General features: G+C 39.5%; 1 protein-coding gene across 3 annotated transcripts in view; it reads left to right on the forward strand.

Annotated features, from left to right (window-relative positions):
- The window catches only part of CPED1 (cadherin like and PC-esterase domain containing 1), a 148,253-nt gene that overhangs the window by 18,188 nt on the left and 107,135 nt on the right, over positions 1-22,930 (forward strand). For all 3 annotated transcript variants that reach the window (XR_010469575.1, XM_005507728.3, XM_065048827.1), the window contains 2 exons: positions 17,551-17,657; positions 19,606-19,681. Coding sequence is in view for 2 of the 3 variants with exons in the window: in XM_005507728.3 (XP_005507785.2) it covers positions 17,551-17,657; positions 19,606-19,681 (183 nt within the window). In the remaining variant the exon portion in view is untranslated. The remainder of the gene's footprint in view (positions 1-17,550; positions 17,658-19,605; positions 19,682-22,930) is intronic.

Consider the following 22,930-nt stretch of genomic DNA (forward strand, 5'->3'; position numbering starts at 1 on the left):
GGAAAGTTGTTTTGGGGGTAAGCCTAATGAAGTAATAAAATATATCGCATGGAGCTGTGGAGCATTCAATCTCAGAGGTCTTGGAATATTAGGTAAAGAGATTTTATTCGGTGTATTGTGTCCCCTTGTGGGGTAACAGGATGGACTTACAGATTTCTTGAAGTCTACGACTATCCTTGAGAAAATAAGGCAGATAGAAACTAGATAGAAACTAAAAAGGGAAAACATAGTGATTTCTTAAACAGGTGAAGAGATTTCAGGTACAAATGAGCCGTGTTGACTCAGGGCTTTAACTGAACAATATGTAGTTTACAGCATCTTCCTAAAATGCAAAATAATCTAAAAAAATAAAAAAATACAAACCTATGAGAAAATACTCCTGACAGGAGCAGGGAAAACGGAAGGGAGCACAATGTCAGTGGTGTATAACCAGCTGAAGTTTGAGGAGATATAAAGCAACATAATCTGAAAAAGGGATGTTTTTCATGGGATGGCATGTAAAAATCAGTGCTAAGAGAAGATCTAAATGTTCTCCCTTACTGAGTCGTTTTCTATGGAGTTTGAAATACATTATCAGAAGTAGGTAGCATTAGTTCTAACTTTAATTTTATTTCATTTTTAATTGTTCAGAGTAAGTAAAGTTGGGAGGAAACCCTACTTGCTGTTTGTTACAGCCTCAGACAAGTTTCCATGAAGCCCAACTAACTTTAGCAAACAATTACAAAGACTAAAGGCCTCAAGGAAAATTGCTGGTGTGTTCTGTAAACATCTGGTTGCCATTTTCAATTACAAAGACCAACCCACTGAAGGAAGCAGTTTAGTTTTTTTGGAACAGAAATGGGACACTGGGGTTTTTGTTCTTTTTCATAGTGGAGAGTAAAGGAAATGTCAGGAATAGAGAGGTCACTAGATGCTCAGCTTTTATAAATACAAAAGTCTCTGAGAAAATTAAAGTAAATTGAAATCAGGTTCTGAAAGTGTAAACAACCCTGTGGAGGTAAGGTTAAATAAGCAGGACTAGAGATCCTAGCATGCCAGCAAAAGCACAAGATCATTCTATCATAAGTAAGTAATTTAAAATATTGTGCAAAATAACAATGGTGAGGAGAGCTACAGAAGTATTTTGTGGATTACCATACAAATACATGTGTATCTTCAAATCTAGCAGATAAAAATTCTCTTCCAAAAAATCATTTTGGCTGTCGGTACAAATATATAGCTGACAGTATGCAAAACTGGTTGGTTTCCTAATGCAAAATGTATGTCATGTGAGGACTGTGCAAAATTTTGACAAGTAAAACATACATTTCAGAGGCATTCCTTTCGTATGTGGTTGAGTAAGGAACTTCCTAAACAAGAAAAATAGGTGGAAATGCGATCCTTGGAGCATACTGATTTACAAGCACACTTAATGTTCATTAAATTTGTTCTGCTTCCTTAAAATGAAAGTTCATGTAGTTTTTGGAAGAAAATGTATACCAGAAACATACACTGTCTTGATCACATTTTAATTTTTCTTCTAGAAATTAGGCCTGGGTATTTGCCATAAAGTTGAAAGTGGATGCCTGGTCTCATGCTGCAGACATCGTTGTTTTCAGTACAAAACACATCAGTTTCTGACAAACCAAAATAAATGCTGCTCTCTAATGGGATGCTGTGGTTTCTTGTTAGATAATCTAAATGCATCATATAGTTTTCTGAACAATATGTATTCTCTTTCTTAATTATTGGCAGAACACATTCATGGTTTTCTAGCAGAAGATCACACAGACTGTTTCTTTATACCACTAAAATAAACCCTCTGTAGAATCGTACTAAAAACCCTGTTTCAAATGGACTCTTTTCCTCGAGGAAATAAATTCTTTATTTGTTCATAACAAAAGCATAAGCACATTGAACTTTGTCAAGTTAAAACCAAAATGTAGCATTCAGTCGTAAAGTTACCAAACATACCTTTCTTCCAATGTTCTTTTTAGTCATATAAACAGAACATGCAGTCCAGTGGAGAGTGGTATTTATTGGGCTGACTTAGAACTCACAATAATGAAAACGTTACATGCTGATTACACAGTGAGCTAAAATTAAAACTTTGCTGGAATAAATTATGTCATGTTAATAGAATGTGAAAAACACCAGTGTCCAGGCAGATACACGTTGGCCAAAGGAAAGCAACAGTGTACACGTCCACCGAAATTAAATAAATACAAGGGATTAAGGTGTAAGTATGCAAGCTTTATAATATGCTAGAAACATGGAAATCCTATACAAGGGTTTGAGGCAATATTTTGTAAATGTAGCCTAGGGGTTAAAAAGGCAACAGCAGGTAATCGTTTATTCAAATATCTTTAAAATGCTTCACTGTAAGAAATGAGTCCTGGCTCTGATAGGGTTCAAGCAGAGACTCTGGTTTATAAATATATGTGTCTGTTCTTAAATGTCAGATGATTGTCTATTAATACAGGTGCTGGGAGAATGGCAGTGAGCCTGGCCAGAAGCCAGTGGCAGCCCCTCCAGAGCGCTCTGTCAAAACAAAGGCGCTGCTGCATTGGTGCTGCCCGCTGTTCTGGCTGCTGGAAGCTCTGCACCCTTTCTGATGCACTCCCTGGCTCTGCGCCCTGGTCAGCTGTGATGAGAAGTGTGCTGTCTTTCATCATTGTGTTCCCATTTTATATAGAGGCGCTACATACCACTGAAACCAAACCTTTTTTCTTTCTTTCTTTTTTTTTTTTTTTTTTTAGCTACTGTGACTTTGGTTCAGACAGCAAAAAGCTAATCCACTGTGTGAGCCGTGAGCCTTCATTGTAATTTGCAGCCAGCCCACTCCATTCCTAGGTTCAGATTCCAGCTTTCTCCAGCTGCATCCACTTTCAGCTGACAGCTCCTCTGACTGTTGCATCCCAAAAATGCCCCAGACATCAAAAGTGCAGGAGCCACCCATGGGTTAGAACATGTCTCTGAAAATTTCACACACTGTATTGTTGTTGCACTGGCTTATTTTACATCAAATGGGAACCTTGTCTTCATGAGGACACTGATTTTTCTACCCTTCCGATGCTTGTTAAAATCCCTCAATGTTGATTTTTCAATGTAATATTGAATATTCTTTTGTTCACCTGCTGAGGTTGTCCATTTGGAGGTAACTGTAGTTAGCATGGGTGTTGAAGAGAAAGGAACATTCTCTGATGTACTCAGAAATCAAAACTATCCCTCAGTTTCAAGTTGGTCACAAGACCTTTCAGATCCCTAAAAAAAAAATGTACAGAAGTGGTACCTTCTCTTTGACTAGAAATAATGTATATATAAAATTTCTGCCATTTCTGGCAGCCATGTTTCCTTAAAAAACAAAGTTCGTTTTTAACAACAGAAAGACAAAATATGGAATGGATTTGGACTAAGAAGTAAGAAGGGATTTGAAGTGAAGATGAGCAACCTTAACTGGTAGCAAGAATAAAAAAATATAGTCTAAACATATTCCCTCAAGGGTGCCTCATGTAAGTAAAATATATTCAGACCTTGAACAAGGGAAGGACAGAAGAGCTGAGTGGTATGCATTTTGGAAAGTTTGAAACAAATGATTCAAGCCATAAAATGTTTCTATAACAAGCTCATTGTTGTAATGACTTTGTTTCTGACATTTGTGGTAATGCTTTCCAAAATAAATATTTAGCTATAAAAAATGGGTTTCATTTTTAATTAATAGCAGCTACTATAAGTGTGTATGAACACAGAATATACTATGTTTTTTTCTGGATTATGTAAGTGCAAGAAGAATCTGGCAGAACCACAGTTATTTTAGATCTGACAGAATACAGCTCTATTGATCAATTTTTTGCAAAAGGACTTTTAGCATAAAGTGGTAAAAGACAAAACCGTTTTTTCTTTATTTGGAAGAAAACCACTGTTTGCTACTTTTTTTTCTTTTCTTCTTTTTTTCTTTTTTTTTTTTTTTAAATTTTTCTTCCCCAACAGATTAAATACAAAGCCTGTCAACATATTGAAGCACTTTGTTAAACAACCTGATAAAGTAAGAACAAGACTTAGCTATTTTGGACCAGATCAAGAAGTAAAGTATTTGTCTAAATAGGAATGAGGCATTTAATCAATTGATTTTTTTGGTCATCTGGCTTCAGCAAATCTGTCTCAAAAAAAAGAAGAGCCCTCACTCTGGTTTTCACAGCCACAGTGAGGCTGAGTATCACTGGGACCTTTCCAGAAGTCAGTCTTCAACAAAAAATAATTGAGGTAATTTTCTGGGTAGGGCTGAAGACACGGACTTCAAATACATAGAGTTTGGCACATGTTAACCGCATTTTCACTTGGAATGAAGTGCTACAGATTTAGAAAATAAAAAAAGGTTAGAGGACCCTTGGAGAAAGCTCTAAGAATAGAAAGAAAAAAGTACTCACAAAAGTACTGGCACAGGAAGTAACTGTAGACCATTCAGGCTGCCCTCTTTATGACAGGATGATGTGTGAGGTAGGAGAGAGCAGCAGGGTTTTTCCTCTCTACCCAGCACCACAACACGTCTGATTTGCATCCCAGATGTTACAGTACATATATTTTGCAGATCAAACAATGTGGAGGTTTCTGTTGACCTTCAAAACTGAGAGGTCTGATCCTATATTTCTTTAAAATGTTTGGAGAGATGATTTTAACTTCCGCTTTAGAGCCCATGTTCTAAGGATGCTCAACATGATAGTCTGTATCTCCAACTTTCCCTACCCTATGGCATTCCAGGTGGGTTTTGTTGAAAGGCAGTGTAGGGTTCTGTGGATAACACAGTATATGTGGGTACAGCTGGAAATCTCCCTTACATGACTATTGCATCACCGTCTTCTGTGGTTTTGTCTAACTCATAAACAAAATTGGTCAGTTCCCTGGTCCTGAGGACAAGTGATGCCGTATGGCTCATGTCCATGTATCTGAACTCTTTTCCCCTGACTGAGGGTGGCCTGCTCTTCACAGAGATCTAGGAACTGTCACTGGCTTGAGCTGTCTCCTGGGGCATTGCATGGCCACCCAGGGAGAAGAAAACAAACACAGAGGATGCTTGAAGGCCAGCGGTTGAGGCCATGTCCTGACACTGTTTAGTTTAGCCATTGCCTCTGTTCCCAAGCTTCTCTTTTTCAGTATTCTGATTGTTTCCTGCCTCTTGGGTATTAAGGAATCTGACATATTAAATAGTGTTGGCATAGGATGCCCAAGGACTGTAAATGCAGTGATAAAGGGCTGCCATTCCGACTTTGAAATGTCTTTGTTTCTTGCAATGGTGATCAAACACTGTACTTTAAACACTGTAATTGTAATCCTAATTCACTGTAACTAGAATGAGATAGGACATCAAGACAAATATACCCATCTTACACCTCAGCTGCTTATCCTGGGGCTCCTCTATATCCACAGAAGAGGCTGTTTTCTCAACTCTAGTGCAGTTTCTGCGCTTTAAACTCAGTGATGAATTCTCATTAGTGCTGTCATTCAGAGGGTTTCTCAGCTCAGCCTCGTTATGTTTTCAGTCTGTTGCAAAGGAGCGGTAGAAAGGTTGGGCTGAAGGGAAGCATGGAAAGTGTACTCAGACTGACAGTTTGGTTTCCTTGGCCACAGTTCCTCCTCCTCAGGTGCTACTTTCACATTGAATCTTTTTTTTTTTTTCCCAGCCTCTGGCTCTTTCCGTTTGCTGCATGTGCCTCTTTTAACACCCAGATTCTTCCTTGTAAGAGCAGCAGGATCAGCAGGCTGGATTATAGTCTAGTGGGGAAGATGCTTCAATACCTCTTGGTTTTGTTGTAGCTCCTATGGACACATGCATCCAAATTAGGGATTGCCAAATCTATCAGCCTGACGGAGGCGAGGCCACCACAGCTCCATGCTCCCGGGTCCAGCCAGCAGCAGGGCTGAGTGTGTGCTCCCAGCGGGCACAGGCACACACCTGTTTGCCACACACACACTGGTACCTCCCACACACACCTGCAAACCACACATACACCCACACACAGCAGCCGCAGAGATCAACACACACAGACACAGTGCCCACACAAATGTGATCAGCACCTGCAGCATCATCCACTTGCCAGTGTTCACACATGCTCTCATGCATCCGCAGCAGCTGCTGCCACCGTGGACACATTGGCCTCCAAGCCCTGGTCCCACACCCAGGGCTGCACTTAGAGCCCCAGACACACACACACACGTGAGAGAGCCTTGCTGCCAGGAAAAGTGATAGAAATGGAGCTTAATGAGAGGAAAGGACAGACTGCCCTGAGCAGGTGCAGGGCATGGCTGGCCAGGACTAGCAAACAGCCCACTGCTTAGACATGACAAGCCTTTTTGATTGCTTTATTCCTCTGTTTTCCCATGCTTGTTACTCTTTTAACACATCTTGATACCTTATTTTCCCACTTCTGATTTCCTCCACTAAACAACCTGTAATAAAAAATTGAGAAGTGCTCTTCCCCTGCACCCCATGTTGGGTCCCAAACCCCTAGGTAATGTGCTCCTCACCCTGTCCAGGTCTAGAAGGTGTTTTGGGGCTCCTGTTCACTCATCTTCATGGACACTGGGGCTGAGTTTCCCCCAGACAGTGGCTCGTGTCTCTCTGACAGGGTTACTGGAATTCCCTCACCCAACTTTGTGCCTCTGTGCTCCTTTGAGTATGTGTGTGCACATGTACACGTGCATAAGAGAGAAGAGTGTTGTGTGGACAGATCCTACTCCTATGATGTCCCTGAGAGCAGCTGGAGCAGGGCACTGTTTGGGTTCCTCCACCTGCTGCAGTTTCTCTGGACACTGTTGGGTGCATCTGCAGATCAGCTTTTTATCACAGAACCCGCAAACACAGCAATCCTAAACTCTGCTTATTCAGCAACATAGACATGGGTCTGAAAGTTGTAACCTGTGTTCCTCTGAGTTTCTCCCAGTAGAGTAACAGAGCTTCAGGCCAAACTAATCTCTTTTTTTTTTTTTTTCCTTCTCTGCAAAAGTAATCGAAGCATTAGTAACAGCTTCTGTAAGAGAACTTTTGAATCCTGGTGATTATGCATCTATTGACTCTGTTGGTTTTCCATCTTACAAGTCTGCACTCAGCCAAGAGCAGGTTTTCCTGTCCCCAATGTGTTCTTCATTGCTGCATGTATTTGTTTTCCTTTTGCCACTCTGCTCTGTGAGTGACAGAGGTAACTATCTCACATTTTTAAACTGCTAGTTTTCTTTATGTTATCAGAAGTTTAAATAAAACAAATTAAGCAGAGAACTTGAAGACCTTGTGAGTATATGACTAGAATGGGTATGTATGTGCACAAACAGCACAGTTAGGTACTCAGAGCTGTGACGTGCACTCTTTTCAACTTTAATTTGACTCATTTGCTCATGATAAATCCTTCTACTTCATGACCGCATTCTACTTTTCCACATGACTTTGCCTCGGGGTGCACAGAACAGGGATATGAAGTTCTTTCCTGGATATAGTCCCAAGAGTTTCTGTTCGAATAACTTGGATCATGTAGCAGTGAGGGTTGTCCAACTGAAACTGTGTCAAGCAGAGTCTTTTTCCTTGGCACAGAGCAAGGTGGAGCTATTCTTTCCTCTCCTCTGAGGCTTGGAGAGCTGAACACCCTCCTAATCGCATGAAGCAGTGTAGTCTTCCTCCCTCAGTGGAATGCAAGTACGAAAATTTGGTAATGTTTTGATTTATTTCCTTTGGTCAATGAATGGTCCAGTGCCACCTCTTATGCTCAGCCCCAAACCCTGCTACCAAGTCAGGGACATCACTGCAAATTTTCTGATGCCTGTGACAGATGGAGCATATAGACAATAACTTCCTTAGCTAGAGTTGCCCTACCCATGAGCTTCTTCATTCCAATCTGATCATTGCATATCTCAACTGCATGACCCACCTCCTCCCTATGTGCACATCCTCTCTTTTCAGTTTTCACCTGGTTCTTCATCCTGGTCCATCTCTAGTAGCCTGTCTCTATTGTCTCTTATACTGGCTTATCTGTCAGAGAGTTTCTTTCTCCACCTTCACTGCAGGTAAGGAAGCACCCACACAGGTGGATTAGAGGTACCAAGTACTCTTGTTGTGGGGAAGGTTAGGTATCAGTCCCATAATGCTTTCTTGTGCAAGTGAGAAACATATCTAGCAGCTTTGACTGTGGTAGTCTACCTGTTGTATAAAATATATATAGAGTAAGAATTCCAACATTTGGGAGCAGCTAGGGGTGTAAGCCTTGTTAGCTTGCATACAAGTAGAGCATACCATATTGGATTACTAGATGCTTTTAGTTTCACTGAGGCTTGTTGTGCAGAAAGTACCCACGTGTGGAGAGCATACCAGAGTAATCTGAATGTTCATGCAAAGCATAGTGTGTAAGCATGGAAGTTGAAAAACAGGCTTAAGTGTTTGAATTGCCCTGATGTATTTGCCATTGGGTCTGGACTACATATTTTCCTTTTGTTTTGTGGCGGGTTGACTTTGGCTGGATGCCAGGTGCACACCAAGCCACTCTATTGCTACCCTCCTCAGTAAGACAGGTAAGAAAGGAGAAATTGAGATTGAAAAAATTTGTAGATCAAGATAAAGGCAGTTTAATAAAGCAAACATAAAGGCCATGCACAGAAGCAAAAGAAAACAAAATATTTGTTCTCTACTTCCCATCAGCAGGTGATGTCCCTCCACCTCCTGGCAAGCAGGGCTCCAATATGCATAGCAGTTGCTCCAGAGGGCAAATGTAACTATTAATATCCCCACAGTCCTCCTTTCTTTTAGCTTTTGTTGCTGAGCAGACGTCATATAGTATGAAATATCCCTTTGGTCAGTTTGGGTCAGCCATCCAGGCTGTGTACACTCCCAAGATCTTTCCCACTCCCCCAGCCTGTTGGTGAGGGGACAATGTTGGAGAGACAGCCCTGATGCTGTTGTGGCACTGATCAGCAGTGGCCAAGACACTGGTGTCTTACCAGCACCTTGCCAGCTACCCATGCAAAGCACAACACCATGAGGGCTGCTATGGGGAACATTAGCTCCATCTCAGTGAGATCCAATACGTGTTTGCTTTTGAACTCTGCTGTAGCTTAGAAAGTATTTTGACAGCATATTTTCATACTTTCAGTTGACAGATTATGCCACAATAAAAACTATAGGTTGTTAGAGTTATGGTCTGTATTACAGCTCAGGGAAGAACAATTGCTAGACTCAGAAAGTCTCTCCCCGATAAACTAGGACCCGTCTCATGCACCTGTCTTACATACTGCAGTACTCTTCTCCTAAAGTCAGACTAATATAATTTTTGAATGTATTTCTGTCACTTTTCTTTCCAGTATTCTGGCCATTCTTTTGTTGCACAGAAAAAAAACATGTGGATATAGTTTAATAGTACAGCAATTTTTTGTGTACTAACTTTTGTTGTCTTACAGGCAACCAGTTATCTACAAAGTAAAACCACCACTTTAAATTATCTGCTGTAGGTCTGCAAATTCTCTTGTGCTTGTAGGGTAATTTGTTGAGTGAAGAAGGGATTGTTAATGCCTGAATGTGATATAAATGGAGAAGGGTTTGTCCTGTCTCTTGTTCATTCTGGTATTTGTGCCTGCAATAGGTATCCTTTGCTTCTTTTAGAGAAAGTTATCTGCCTTGTACTAGCAATTATTCCAGTGGGAAGGTGGTAGCTGGTTGACTTGGTAAGTAGGTCCAGGGCAGTTTTAGAGTCTGAGATCAGGCAGAAAAAGGAAAACATCTGGCCAAATCTGAAAAGAGTTCTTCTGGAAGGAACTGGTAGCTCTTGGCTTCTTACACACATTTATTTTTGTACTTTTAAAATTCTGCTCTGAATTAACAGGAAAATCAGCATTGCAGCTTGGCCCTTCCTGATGTAAGGAAATGGTAATAAAATAATTCTTTTTTTTTTTTTTTCTCAGACGAAAGTGGGAGCACTAGGCCTCCCCATTTGTAGTTAGACCTAACATGTCTCTGCAGTACTTGCAAAAGAAATCCAGAATAGTCAAACATTACTCTGATTTTGTGGGTGAGGCACTGAGACAGAACTCCAAATGACTGTTTTACCCTCTAAATGCTGAACACAGATGTGGCTGCATTAATTCTTGCAGACTGGGAAACGATTTGTGCTAAACTGCTCAGGGACAGATGAGCTGCCCTGGCAATTAGACTGTTTCCGCTTGGTTCACACCAGCCTCTCCTCTCCACAAAGAATGCTTCCCTTGGCGCTTCAGATCCTCTTCTTAATTGTTGGGTAGTTGAGCCAAAATAAAACCATGATCATCCTCAAAGGGAGTGAATAGTGACTGTCCCCAGGATTCCTGCAGCCTTCCCCTGGCAGCTGTACAGAAACTCTATGAAGTATTTTGTGAATGAATTGGCTGCGTCCAACAATTGCAGCCTCATACATAAGGTGGGGGGTTTTTTACACTTATAATATTACACTGCAATTAATGTGTCAAAAGATTTCAGTCTAATTTGTCAAGTTCAGCAGGTGGTTACTGGACTGGACCATGCATTATGGCAGAGTACAGTCAATCTCAGCAGGTAGTATGGAGCACACTGTGTGAAACAGCAAGAGGTTTGCACATGGACAGGTGAACAGCCGCTTTCCAGAATAAGTCAGAAAATATCAGGAACTTCATTGTCTTTTCCTATGCTATCTTTACTAACCAGAGTGATCATTTCTTCACTGTTGGTATAGTGAGTTCAAATTGGTGATAGCTCATGACTATAAAGAGCCATGCCAAAAGAAAAATTAAAATACCTCCAATAACTACTTCTTTAAGGGGAAAATTCCTGCACACCTAGGTATGAGACATGCCCTACAAATGAAAAGTGATATCAAAAACTTATAAAAGGCAGTATCTTTAACAAAGAGAAAGCATTCAGTCCAACAAGCGGCATTCTGATCTTTGCACAAGTGAGACAGCCAAGCTGCCATAGCCAGAAATAGTCTTCAAAGGATATTTTTCCCTGGAACGTTATCAGTGAAGTTCAGATCTTCAGGGGTGTAGAATTCCCACATCCCCAAACCCTATCACACAGCCTGCCTGACGCTGCTGCCCTCTGAGATGCTGAGGGACATAAAATCAAGCCCAGAGTCCAAAGCCAGGCAGTGAGGCAGTAGTTCTGTCTTTCAGACACTTGGTAGTTCTTCCACTCTAAACTCGTGACTGGCAAACCATTGTCTCCTATAAATTGACTACATTTCAGGGATGAAGCCTGCTTTGTAAAGTATATTCCTTGGTCTTTTTTAAAGTTCGATTTATACACAAGTGGCTGCTTCCATAAATATGTGTATCCTCACTAAACTCAGTTCAATCTGTGCTCACTTCATTGCCCTGCAGGAGCAGAGAAGTTTGACTTTTTTTTCCATGTAGACTCATCATTCATGAAGCTAAAACCTACATTAATCAAATTTCATGTTTTTACAGATCAGATCACAACATGCCAAAAGTGTATTTGAATACATTTTAACGCATCAGTACCTCAACAATACCATTTCCTGAAAATCTTCTATTCGCATCTATGCTGCTCAAAGGTGCCTTCTGAAAATATGCTTTAAGTATAGCTGAGGGGAATTTCTTTTAAAAAAGCATTATATGCAAATCTCAGGATCTCCCTTGGCAGGGATTCTGTAGCCTCCTTAAAGTAACGTATTCCAGTACTTCATCCTTGCGGTTAGAAACTTTTCTTCATATAATCTTTGCGGAAAATTAAAATGTTTACTTTGTATCCTGCCTCCAGTGACTATTATACAAAGGACAATTCATTTTGGATGGGTAAATATTTGGTTTTTGGTGTTGTGGTTTAACCCCAGCTAGCAGCTAAGCGCTACCCAGCTGCTCGCTCACCCCTCCCCGCTGGGATAGGGGAGAGAATCAGAACAGTAGAAGTGAGAAACTTGTGGGCTGGGTTAAAGACAGTTTAATAGGTGAAGCAGAAGCCATGCACACAAGTAAAGCAAAACAAAGAATTCATTCAGTACTTCCCCTGGGCAGGCAGGGTTTCAGCCATCTCCAGAACAGCAGGGCCCCATAATGTGTAATGGTTACTTGGGAATACAAATGCCGTCACTCCAAACATTCCTCCTTCTTTTTTCTTCCCCCAGCTTACGTGCTGAGCATGATGTCATATGGTATGGGATATTGCTTTGGTCAGTTGGGGTCAGCTGTCCCGGCTGTGCCTCCACCCAGATTCTTGTGCACCCCCAGCCCACTTGCTGGGTGTCAGAGTGAGACACAGAGAAGGCGCTGGCACTGTGCAGGCACCACTCAGCAGTAGCTAAAATGTTTTGATTTGATCAAAAATCTTAAAGACAGCACTGTGTGGGCTGCTAGGAAGATTGTTAGCTCCAACCCAGTCAGACTCAGTACAAGGTCTTCCAAAACCCACCACCCCCTTATGACCTTCTACTGAAACCATGTTTTCCAAACCTGAGAAACGGTGTTACTGCTGGGGTATGACCAACACCAACCGCAGCAGCAGTATTACCTCCTATTCCTTGAATATAACACTCGTAAGCAGGTTTTGTTACAACTCTTAATGTCTGCAGGGTTATGATTGTAATGGAATAGTCCCCATTATTTAGAATTCTCTGTGATGTGGGATAAATTCAAACTGCAACCCTAAAGGAGGGGAAGTCAGCTCTTTCAGTCCCAATAAGTCTTTGCCAACAACTCAAAAGTTATATGGGGAATTTTTTACATATTATATTGTTAATTCATACACAGTTTATGAATCTGGTCCTTTTCTGCAGTAGTGCTCTCTGGCCAATAGTATCTGTCCATCTCATTTCTCCTTCCAAATTATGGCACTTTGAACTTGTTTTGAATTTCCTCAGGTTGAATTTGGACCATATGTCAAAATTTTGAATTCTAATAATGTCTGCCAAAGTACTTATAGTTTCCCTTAACTTGGTGTCATTTGCTATTTATAAATGCACTTACTGTTCCATCTTTCAATTTGTTAATGAGAAATTTGAACAGAACTGAATGTACAGTGGGGGATGCTTTGAGGTTCTACTAAAAAAAAAAAATCCACTTTGATAGTGTACATTTCATTTTTTCAAATAGCTGTGGACTCTACCAAATAGGTACCTTATGTGGAAACAGTGTCTAAAGACTTTACTAAAGTCGAACTGTTTCATCGCTTCTATTTCCTTTGTTCACTAAATTAGTTACTCTGTCAGAAGAAATTACATTAGTTTTGTGTGATGTGTTCTTGACAAACAAATGTTGGCTGTTTCTTGTCATCTTCTTAGCCCCTAATGTTTACAAATTGATTCTTTTTAGGGTGATGGTGGGAGCGAGTGCAAAATTGCAAATAAATAAAAATAAAGCTGATCAGCCTTTTCATTTCCCAGAATGAATGGAGTACAGAAATATAAGCATAAAAGATGAAAATTATATTTGATTTTCAAAGTGCTTTCATTTCAAGATTCAGAAGGAGGACCTTAACACTAAAAAACTGAAATTTCAATCTATGATACTGAGATGAAACTTACTCATTTGGTTATATCAAATAATTATTTGGTTACATCAAATAATATTTCTTATGTATATAGACATCTAACAGTTTTCCCGCAAAATCCACCCTCCAATGCCATAGCTCATGGGAAGAATGCGATGATTTCAAAGGTAGGAATAAGATGACTTCATTTGAGAGCTCCAGAAATTCTTGGTGTTCATCTAAAAAATGTATATGCTGTAAGCCCAAAACCCAGCTAAATCCCACAGTTCTCATTTTGTTTCTCTTCACTTTAATCTATAGTATCAGAATACACCCCACCTCCCCATCCCCCCACGCAGAATATTTTTCTAGAAAAAGTTAAATGTTTTTATTGGTCTCTGCACTGGTATTTCCACTGCTGCTAAAAACATGTTTGTTCTTTTCTCCCCAGATTATCTTTTAGATTATTTTTTCCACATTAACCATTTTAATTATTCCAAGGAACAAGTCAGGGTCAAAGCCAATAAAAACAGTGGTATCTTGTTGAAAATTTTAATTTATACATTATATCAATTTTTAGTTAATATTTATTGCACTTTAAATTGTATATCATATACTTTGACTTGTTCAGAATGAGGGTAATTAAAGGTGGTCACAGCAGGTTGGAATCAAAGAATGCTGTACTACTGCCTCTTGGATTAGCAACTTGGGTTGATATTCTTATGTAAACACGAGATACACATCTCAGGTACACAAACACTTTTTAAGATGGGACTGCAAGATGGGGCTACAAAGACTGGAGGTGAGGCAGGGAAAAGCTGACCTAAAATAAATAGAAGCATCACGCTGCCAGCATAATCCATATCCATATTAAGGTAACTTTGCCTGCATAATACAATATAATTCTGCAAATGAACATTCCTTGTGTAGGCAAGGCCTTAATTAACAGGCTGAACTAAAAAACCTTGGTTTGAAAAGATTCTTAGAAAGAGGATGAACAGACAATTTTATATGCTCTTTTTAAGAAGTTACTGCTGGAAAATGCAAATGCAAAATGTACAAAGCAGTAGAGACCATCTCCCTGAGGTAGGACTTTGTATTGGTTAACCAGTCTACTGCTCCTGCACACTGAGCTCCTCTGCTTTGCTGAGTTAAGCAAAGAAGATTTTAGAAACTGTAGACAAGACCCTTTGTGTGTAAAAAACTTCATGTATATTGCAAGTTTAAATTTTCAGATATGAAGTATCCATTTTAGACTTCCACGGCAAATGTCTTGTAAAAGACTGATCTGATATGAAGTATGCAGGAAACCAGCAAAAGAGTATGTACCTTGAAGATGGAATTATATAGACGTTATTAATGTTTCTTGATTAAATATGTCTAAATACATTTTGAAGCATGAGTTTTTCCATACAGATGAATTGTATTACTACTGTCACTTTTGTTCTTCTTTTCTCTTTTATTGTGGACTGTTTTAGCTCACATATTCTATCTTGCTTTACTTGAGATACTATTTCTATGAAAGAGATCTTCTGTGTTAAAATACAGTGCCTGACAGCTTGTGATCCTTTGCCTGGCCCACATGATGTTACTGGAATATTAATAACACTACCACTTTTTCACTGAGATATAGTTTTATAATTATGAAATATGCAGAAGGGAGACAGACTCATGGTCTCATGATCATGGATGTTTGTCTCCAGAAAAAGTTAAGCTGGAGGAGGAATGACACAGGCAGTTTCTAGGCTATATCTATTCACAGAGGAGTCTGTTCCGAAACTAAAAAACTGTTTGTACACATGCCTCTCTCATTTATGTTTTCCAAGAACATGTTTTCAGGTGTAGTTGATGAGGAATGTGTTTATACATTTAAATAGAAGTCAGACTGCTCTGTCAGCTAAGGGACAGCACTAGGTGTATGCGGTTTTCTAATAGGAAGTCTCCTGTTTTCTATAAATAGATATGTTTCAGTTCTGATTGTTCTGTGCTGAAATAACTGGCGAGATGTCTAATTACTCTAAATAGGAAACACAAGTAATGGCAGGCATTCAACACCTCCTGAAAAATTGTTCCTAGCAGTTAACTGTTCTACTTCCTGGGCACTGGCTTGAAAACATGCTATGTTCAAGTGTCCTTTTTCCTTCTCTTCAGTACATTCATATCGATCACCCTGCTGTGTCCTAAAGGCAAATGATACACAGTGCAGCATATACTTTGGAGTCAGGATCAAATTCATCCCTAGCCAGGACGTATAACTATAAACAAGGGAAGGAAATGAGCTGCTGCTGAGAAATGGAGTTCCCTCGAGCTCCCTTTCAATTCGCACACTGCTAAGCATTGTGCTTTATACATAGTTATAATGATTTATTCAAAGGTGTTTACTAGTAAAAGGCATAACCTCTTGCTTATCTGATAATTACATAGCTGGTGAGGCCATCAAGTAGGTTGTTAACACTCTCAATCTTTTGCACTAAAATGAAGTATTTTCTTGCATGTTTCTTTAATGTTTCATATATTTTCTATATATGCCATTTTTATCAACCTGCAGTTTTTGTTTGTTTCTTTCACAAGGGAGTGTGTAGCGAATCTGTCTTGCCTAAATTTCACATGCCTTAATTATCCTTGTACCATACATAATACTCGTTCTCATATTGTGAAATTGAAGGATTCTTTACAGTAATGGGTGCAGTGTAACTTATTGAAAATTCATCTCTTCGGCTTTGTCTCACTGCTTATAAACAAAAAGGTGGTTGTTACTTTCATACTCCTGAACTCATTCTGCACAATCAGTTCATTACTGTACTTAACATAAATTGAGTGCTACATCTCCTTAAGCAAAATCTGAACTCTGCTTTGTGATTGCAATTGGCATAGGGAAAAAAATATATTTTGAATAGGGAAACCACCCAAAATAAATATCTCTTTGAGCCATCAGTGTGACCCAGTTTAGAGGGTTATCTAATAAAATTAGGAAGGTTTCACAGATGGATAGCACAAAATGACATAAAATGTATGTAATCTTCCAAACGTTGGGAAAAGAATGAAGCAACCAGTCACTGAAGCAGCTGTCCTGCAGAGAGCTTTGACCTAACGCTGTACCCTGCCTTGGATGCTGTAGATCTGTTCTGGGTGCCCTTTCCTGTTTGGAACTTCTTTAATTGTCATCCTGTCACTGGAATAGTTTACTGAACATATTCTTGGTGTTCTCAACAGATGTAGTGATTCTGTTAAACTTTCAAGAGATGTCATAATCTCGAACTGGTCCAGATGAAGGCTGTATATGGAAGAAAATAACCACTTCAGGGAGCTGATCAAGCTTGTTTGAAGCTACACTGGCATTTCTATACCACATCACATGCTGTGATGTGTGCAAACTCCAAGATATATTTGTATCTTCTAATTTGTAATGGTGTTTTAATTGGTGCAATTTAGTTTTGTCTCTTCTTGAAGCAGCCATCTCTGACTCCGGTGTTGCTTGTTTCCTGACAAGAGAATCCCATTGTCTCACAGGTCAGCTTTGCCCCAGAAAGGCAGATTCAGAGCTAGCTCAGAAGCTGGCTGATTGCTCAGTGCAACTTAATTCCCACTTATGCACCAGTTCTAGATGTTGGCAATCTGGTGTCTAATTTTTAGGAAGCTGCTACACCAAAATTCAGGCTAGAAATTCCTGCTACTTGCAATAGCATGACCAATATTACTTCCAATAAAATTTACTTCCCAATAATGAAAGACCTCAGAAGATCAAACTGCACATAATGGATGTATAGGTGTGCATGCTGAGGAGTTCAGAAAAATAAGAGCAAATTGCAACAGCACCATGTTATTGAACTTTTTAGTTCCTGAATGATAAACAGATCAGACACCCAGGGACTGGATATCAGAAGGTAGGTATAACAGGAGCTGATTACTGTGAAATACCTGAGTATATTTCCAAAGCTTAAACTGTTGTAGTGAATATGTCTTTTTCCCTTCTGCTACCTGTAGCTGTTTATGTACTTGGTGCTCCGAAGTTTGCTTTTCCTCAGGATATGGTGCTAAGTATTTCTTTGTTCAAATAGGAATTGCATGATGTTTTATTTCTCAATATTTTTTTTTCTTCCTGATAGGTGGTGTGGGCCCTTGGGATCTTTTGATCTGCTTATCTTCCAGAAAAAATGATGGTACTGGCTGCATTCAAATGGATGACTTTCATCGTCTGCAGTTATTCCAAAAGGTACAAGATTATTCTGTTTTCCTTTGTAGGAATGAGAGGACAGGGCTAGCCCAAGTTTTCAGCACCCAGTCATAAAAAGAAGAGTATCTGATGCTCATTTTATGCTGCAGCAGCATGGTTTAAAGGCAATACAATTTTTGTTTTTTTCAAGTTTCCTATCTACTGAGAAATACTTGTCATATACCAAAATTTTATTCTTCTTTACATCACACTCAGTGACCAAAAGCAATTTCTCATTTGGACATCATATATTATTTTGGATCTAAGTATTTTCATGTAAATACTGAAATTTGTTACAACTGAGTGTCAAGTTTTCCTTTTCTTTGGCTTGAAAGTTTGCATTCTTGGCCACCCTCAACCAACAAATCAGGCAGCAAAAGTGTCTACAGAAGTAAAGGGAAATTTAAGCACTTCACCTCATTAGAAAAGAGAATCAGAAATGCGGAGAAATAATTAACAAATGGATACAATATTTCAGAGGAGTAGCATAGGCAGAAGATAAAGCTGGACTAATTTAGGCTTCATATCTTATAGTGCTATGGAGTTTAATCTAATGTAATTGCTCCCTTGTAAACATAACTTAGGCACCTCACCAAACAGTGACAGTGTTCCTACAATTGATTATGTGCAAGCTGGACCAGTGTTCTCCTTCAGGCCCTTCATGGGAGTTCCTTACCCTGGCACTACAATCTGCTTATTCACAGTCCAAAGCATCAGTAGTGTCAACATTTCTTGGTATTTTCAGCATTGTTTTTTTTGTGTGTTTGGCTGGTTGGTTTTGGTTTTGGTGTTTGTTGGTTTGTTTTTTTTGGTCTACACTTAAGCCTGTTGTGGGCACAGTTTAGGTTACTTTGATGTGCAAATGTCTAAATAAGCACCTGATTTGTTGGTGAAAATATGGGACTTAGACTGAGGGCTTTGTTTGGAAAGGTGTGACCAAACTATGGATAAAGCTTGGCTTATATTTAAAGTACAATTTCATAGATAATAATGGCAAGATCCGAAATTATAAACTCTGACCTGAGGGACAGAGAGAGTTAGAGCTGCTTTTGAAAGGCATTCAGGTTTGAAGTTCACGAAGATGCAAAAAACCGCTGTGTGTCCACAGAAGTCAGAGCTAGGAGCATGTACACTGGGGTTCCTGGGGGCAGGATGCCTTATCTAAGTGTATCCAGTGAGATTTATATAGCAGTTCCAGCGTGCTAAAAATATACATGCTCTGGATTCAGGTCTCAGATCATAAAACACCCCAGGCTCCTGCAAACTGCTTTTTGCTCATTCTATCCATATGATCCTAACTGAGCCCCTAATACCGAGCAATATAATAGTCCTTGCAGCACTCTGCAATGTCCAGAAGTTTCACACATGAATGACCGAGACATAAGGTGATCAAAGGAATTGTCCAAGTTCCCTCAGGAAGTCTGCAGCACAGCGGGGACTTAAACCAGATGGACCATATCTCTGGATAACTTTAAATATTGGACTGACATTACTCACTGTTGGCATGTCCATACCTCGGTGCAACACAGTTCTTTGTTGCAGAGCCTGGATGTGGTTTAGCTATGTTAGCTTACCACTGTTCTCCAGCACAGTGATTCAAGAGGCACAGGCCATTTCCATGCTGTGACAGACAGTGATTGATAACTGGAAGAGAGCAGAGAAGCTGCGGAAACAGAAAAGGGGGGTAGGGAAGGGGTGAAAACTCAACAGCCAGGAGGAAAGCCAGAAGTCTAACATTTTGTGTAGTGATGGCTACGGAGGAAGAGCCCCCACTTTAATGTCATTATTCCACATTGCAGGGATGGTGAAGTTGTAATTCCCCTTTGACACTGGCAAGAGATTTGCAAACAAGGTGTCTCTGATAAATGAAACACAAACTCATTGAAGGCTCCAGGAAAAAGAACACTTCTCTGAATGAAATAATTAAAGCTTATCTTTTCATGCACAGGTAAACCTACTTCCAGAAATCCAGCATTTCCTTTGTGGAAAAGAGGGATTATGCCAGATAACAAAAGTGTTTTCAGGTAATATAATTTCTTCAAATCTGCATATGCGATGATGGTCTTTTAATAGTTGTCACAGTCTCTAAAATTAGACTGTCAGGTTTGCAATTATTTTTTATTTTTAGTCATGAATGCCTAGGGATGAAAAATTGAAACAAGAATGATAATGCATTTTGGACAACACTTAAACACACTTTAGTTATGCAGTATCTTTTCAGGTAAAGATATTGCATTGTTTAGCCATTGCATACTGCAGAAATAATTTGGCTATAAGTGTCTTATTTTTGGACTGTTTTGTGTTAATATAGTGTATTGATGTTTACACTTCAAAGCCCTGGGTTCAGTGTAATATGTTTGTTCAGCTTTACAAAAATGTTGTGGCATGGAGAAGGAGTAGGAGTCGGAGTTTGGTTCCCATCCAGACACAGTTTACTGATAAAAAGCCTTTGTGTAATAAGATCATCGACCAGTAAAGTTTAAAGGTTACGGGCCTGTTGCCAGAGAATTCTTATTTACAATGGGTGAAATTCAGCTTTGAATAGAAGCGAGAAAAAACTTTTGTGCATGGTATTAGGTCTTTTAGAGCTGCAGGGGGACACATTCTGATCTCAGTTACACCACTAAATAATCAGTGTTAATGCTATTTTGGGTTTATGATCTATCTTCACTGTATAAACTTTGCTTATAAGAAGCCTTGTCCTTTTTTTTTTTTTTTTGCGTGTAATCCAGTAACAACCAACCCCACATGTATTCCATTAGTATTTAGCCTTGATTTCAGACAAATAGACAAGACTGATCAGTTTGATTTTCCCTCTCCTCCTCTGCTCTCCTTCTCCTCTTCCTTTTCACCTTTTATGTGTGTGCTATCTTAGCACATAAAAGAAGGATTAATTACATCTCATTTAACCATTTAAATGTCAGGTATCTTCTGCACCAGTGTTCTAGGCTTCCCATTAAGCCCATGGGGAGAGAGGGACACCTTCAAACATCGCTTTATTTTATCCTAAACTATGTGTTTAAAATAAGTGTGTTGAATTATTCTCTGCAGGTACTCACTACTCAATTAAGTCTCACCACTGACTGTAAATGGAGCCTGGACAAGTCACTTAGATTAAATACCTGACACTTGGATGATTGACTAAAGTTGAGGTTAGGTGTTTCCTAAGCTAAGCAGAGTATATTTTACCTTCAAAGACTGATCAATTTTAAAACCTATGCAAAGTGTTTCCCTTAAAGAACTGTATGTTGGGGGTCAGTTTAAATTGAACAAAACTGATCCTAAGGAACATGCAGTATAAGGAACATTAGTCCAGGTTCAATGAGAGTCCCTTATTGTGAAGTCATATTACACCAGGTAAGTGATATATTCTGTTTTGGCTGAGGTTTAAGTATGTCTTTAGTGATGCCTAGTGCCTTGGTTCCCTTGCACTGGAAAGTGAATTAGAAAGTGTTCTGATATAGTACCAGTTTCAGACAAATCTGAGCAGATTTCTAAAAATTTCAAGGACTTCAGGAATTGGTAGTACCTACTCATGTTGTAACAGACTGCCTTCAAAAAATATTGGCTTGCCCTCCTACTTGGAGAAAGGCCAATTGCAGTAGTTTTATTATTTTGCTACTGCAAAACCGCAAACACAAGAGGCACTCACTACACACAGGGCTTTCCTCTTAAAATATGCACATTTTCACTGGTGTCCACAAGCTGTGGTACAAGCCACTCTGTGAATGTGGTCTGCTAAGCATTCCAGTGTTTTCTGTCCTTTATGGAAGGGCCATTTGTAAACATCTTAGTGCATACTTACATTATTAGTGCTTTCCTAGCCTTTCTGACTAATGCTGAAATCCAATTGAAATCAAGGTCATATGTGCACCCAGCAGCAGGTGTCTGAAAGTCCTACTCACACAGTAACGGAGGATTATTCTAGCAGACTGATGAAGCACTGTCAGATAGGAAAAGGTCCATCTCTCACCTTCCAGTTACCAGTAAAACAGATTTTGCAGTAGTTTAAAACAAATAAACAAACAAACAAATCCATCTCTTAAATCTAGGTGTCTCCACATCAGCATGTGGCCTAGGGGCTGAGGTAACGGTTTCAACAGAAGGGTCTTTGCCACTTGAGATGCCATGGAGAGTCCAGGACTCCCAGTAGGAAGGGCAGATTTAGCACAGAACCTATGTCTTTGTGGTCCAGCAGCTGTAGGGTCAAAGGGGTGTCCTATGATGTCCTAAATGACAACAGATGTCTGTGTGTGGATACCTGAATTTAACACTTTATATCTAAGCTCCCAAAATTAACAGAAGTACAGTTTAGAGTGAGCAAGCCCAAAAGAACATTTACTTTAAGTGTAATTTACAGTTGGCTGAATTTCTCCACACTGATTGTACAGACTACACTGATGTCCACTGACAGGAATGAGAACTTAGACAGTGGCACACAGAGGATCATCTTTGTATAGACCAGACCTCAAAGTGTCTCAGTCCAGAAAGGATCCCATTCAATATCACTTGTCTCTGACAGCTAATTTTCTACAAGTGAAATACACCCACATAAGGTAACATTAAAATCAGAAAGGTAAATAATTTTATTTCAGGTTAAGAGAACAAAAAGGCCATCTTAAAAATTTAAAGCAAACTTCTATGTAGAGTCAAGATTTCAGATCCTCTCCTCCTCTTCCATTCATCTGATAAAGCCAGCTCTTTCCGCTTCTTTCTCTAGCTTGCCTCCTCTGACAGACCTTTCTTCTCAAAAACAACAATGTTGCCAATTATTAGGATTTGTTTGACCCTCAATTTTAAAATTATTTGGGGACAGAATAGTTTTCATCAGTATTTCCTCCACAGAAGAGTTTGTTTCGTTTCAAATCAGTCGTGTACTTTCACTCTTGTATGTTTGAGTCAACAGAGGTTTTCTGCAATTCAAGAGGATCGACTGGTTTGCTATGACTGCATTTGTTGTTTAGTCAGCCCCACAAGGAGCCAAGCAATTTCCTGTAAAAGTGAAAACACAAAGTTGCTGCTCTAAGAATTATCTAATTAAAGACACACTAAGTTGTAGAAAGAAATATTAGGCAGCAAGGCTGAGAGGATGGGATTACTGAATTTACTATGGGTATGACAGTGTAGATATTGATAAGCAGTGGGTACGAGGGTAAAGGTTATTAAAAAAAAAGTGATTCTATTTGTTGTTGTGCAGCTCTTAAGCTGTTAGGTTTTGTATTTAAGAGAGCATGATCCTTCTCATCCTTTTTGTATCAATATGGGAAAGAAAA

Source organism: Columba livia, chromosome 1 (genome assembly GCF_036013475.1).
Source record: "Columba livia isolate bColLiv1 breed racing homer chromosome 1, bColLiv1.pat.W.v2, whole genome shotgun sequence".
NCBI lineage: Eukaryota > Metazoa > Chordata > Aves > Columbiformes > Columbidae > Columba > Columba livia.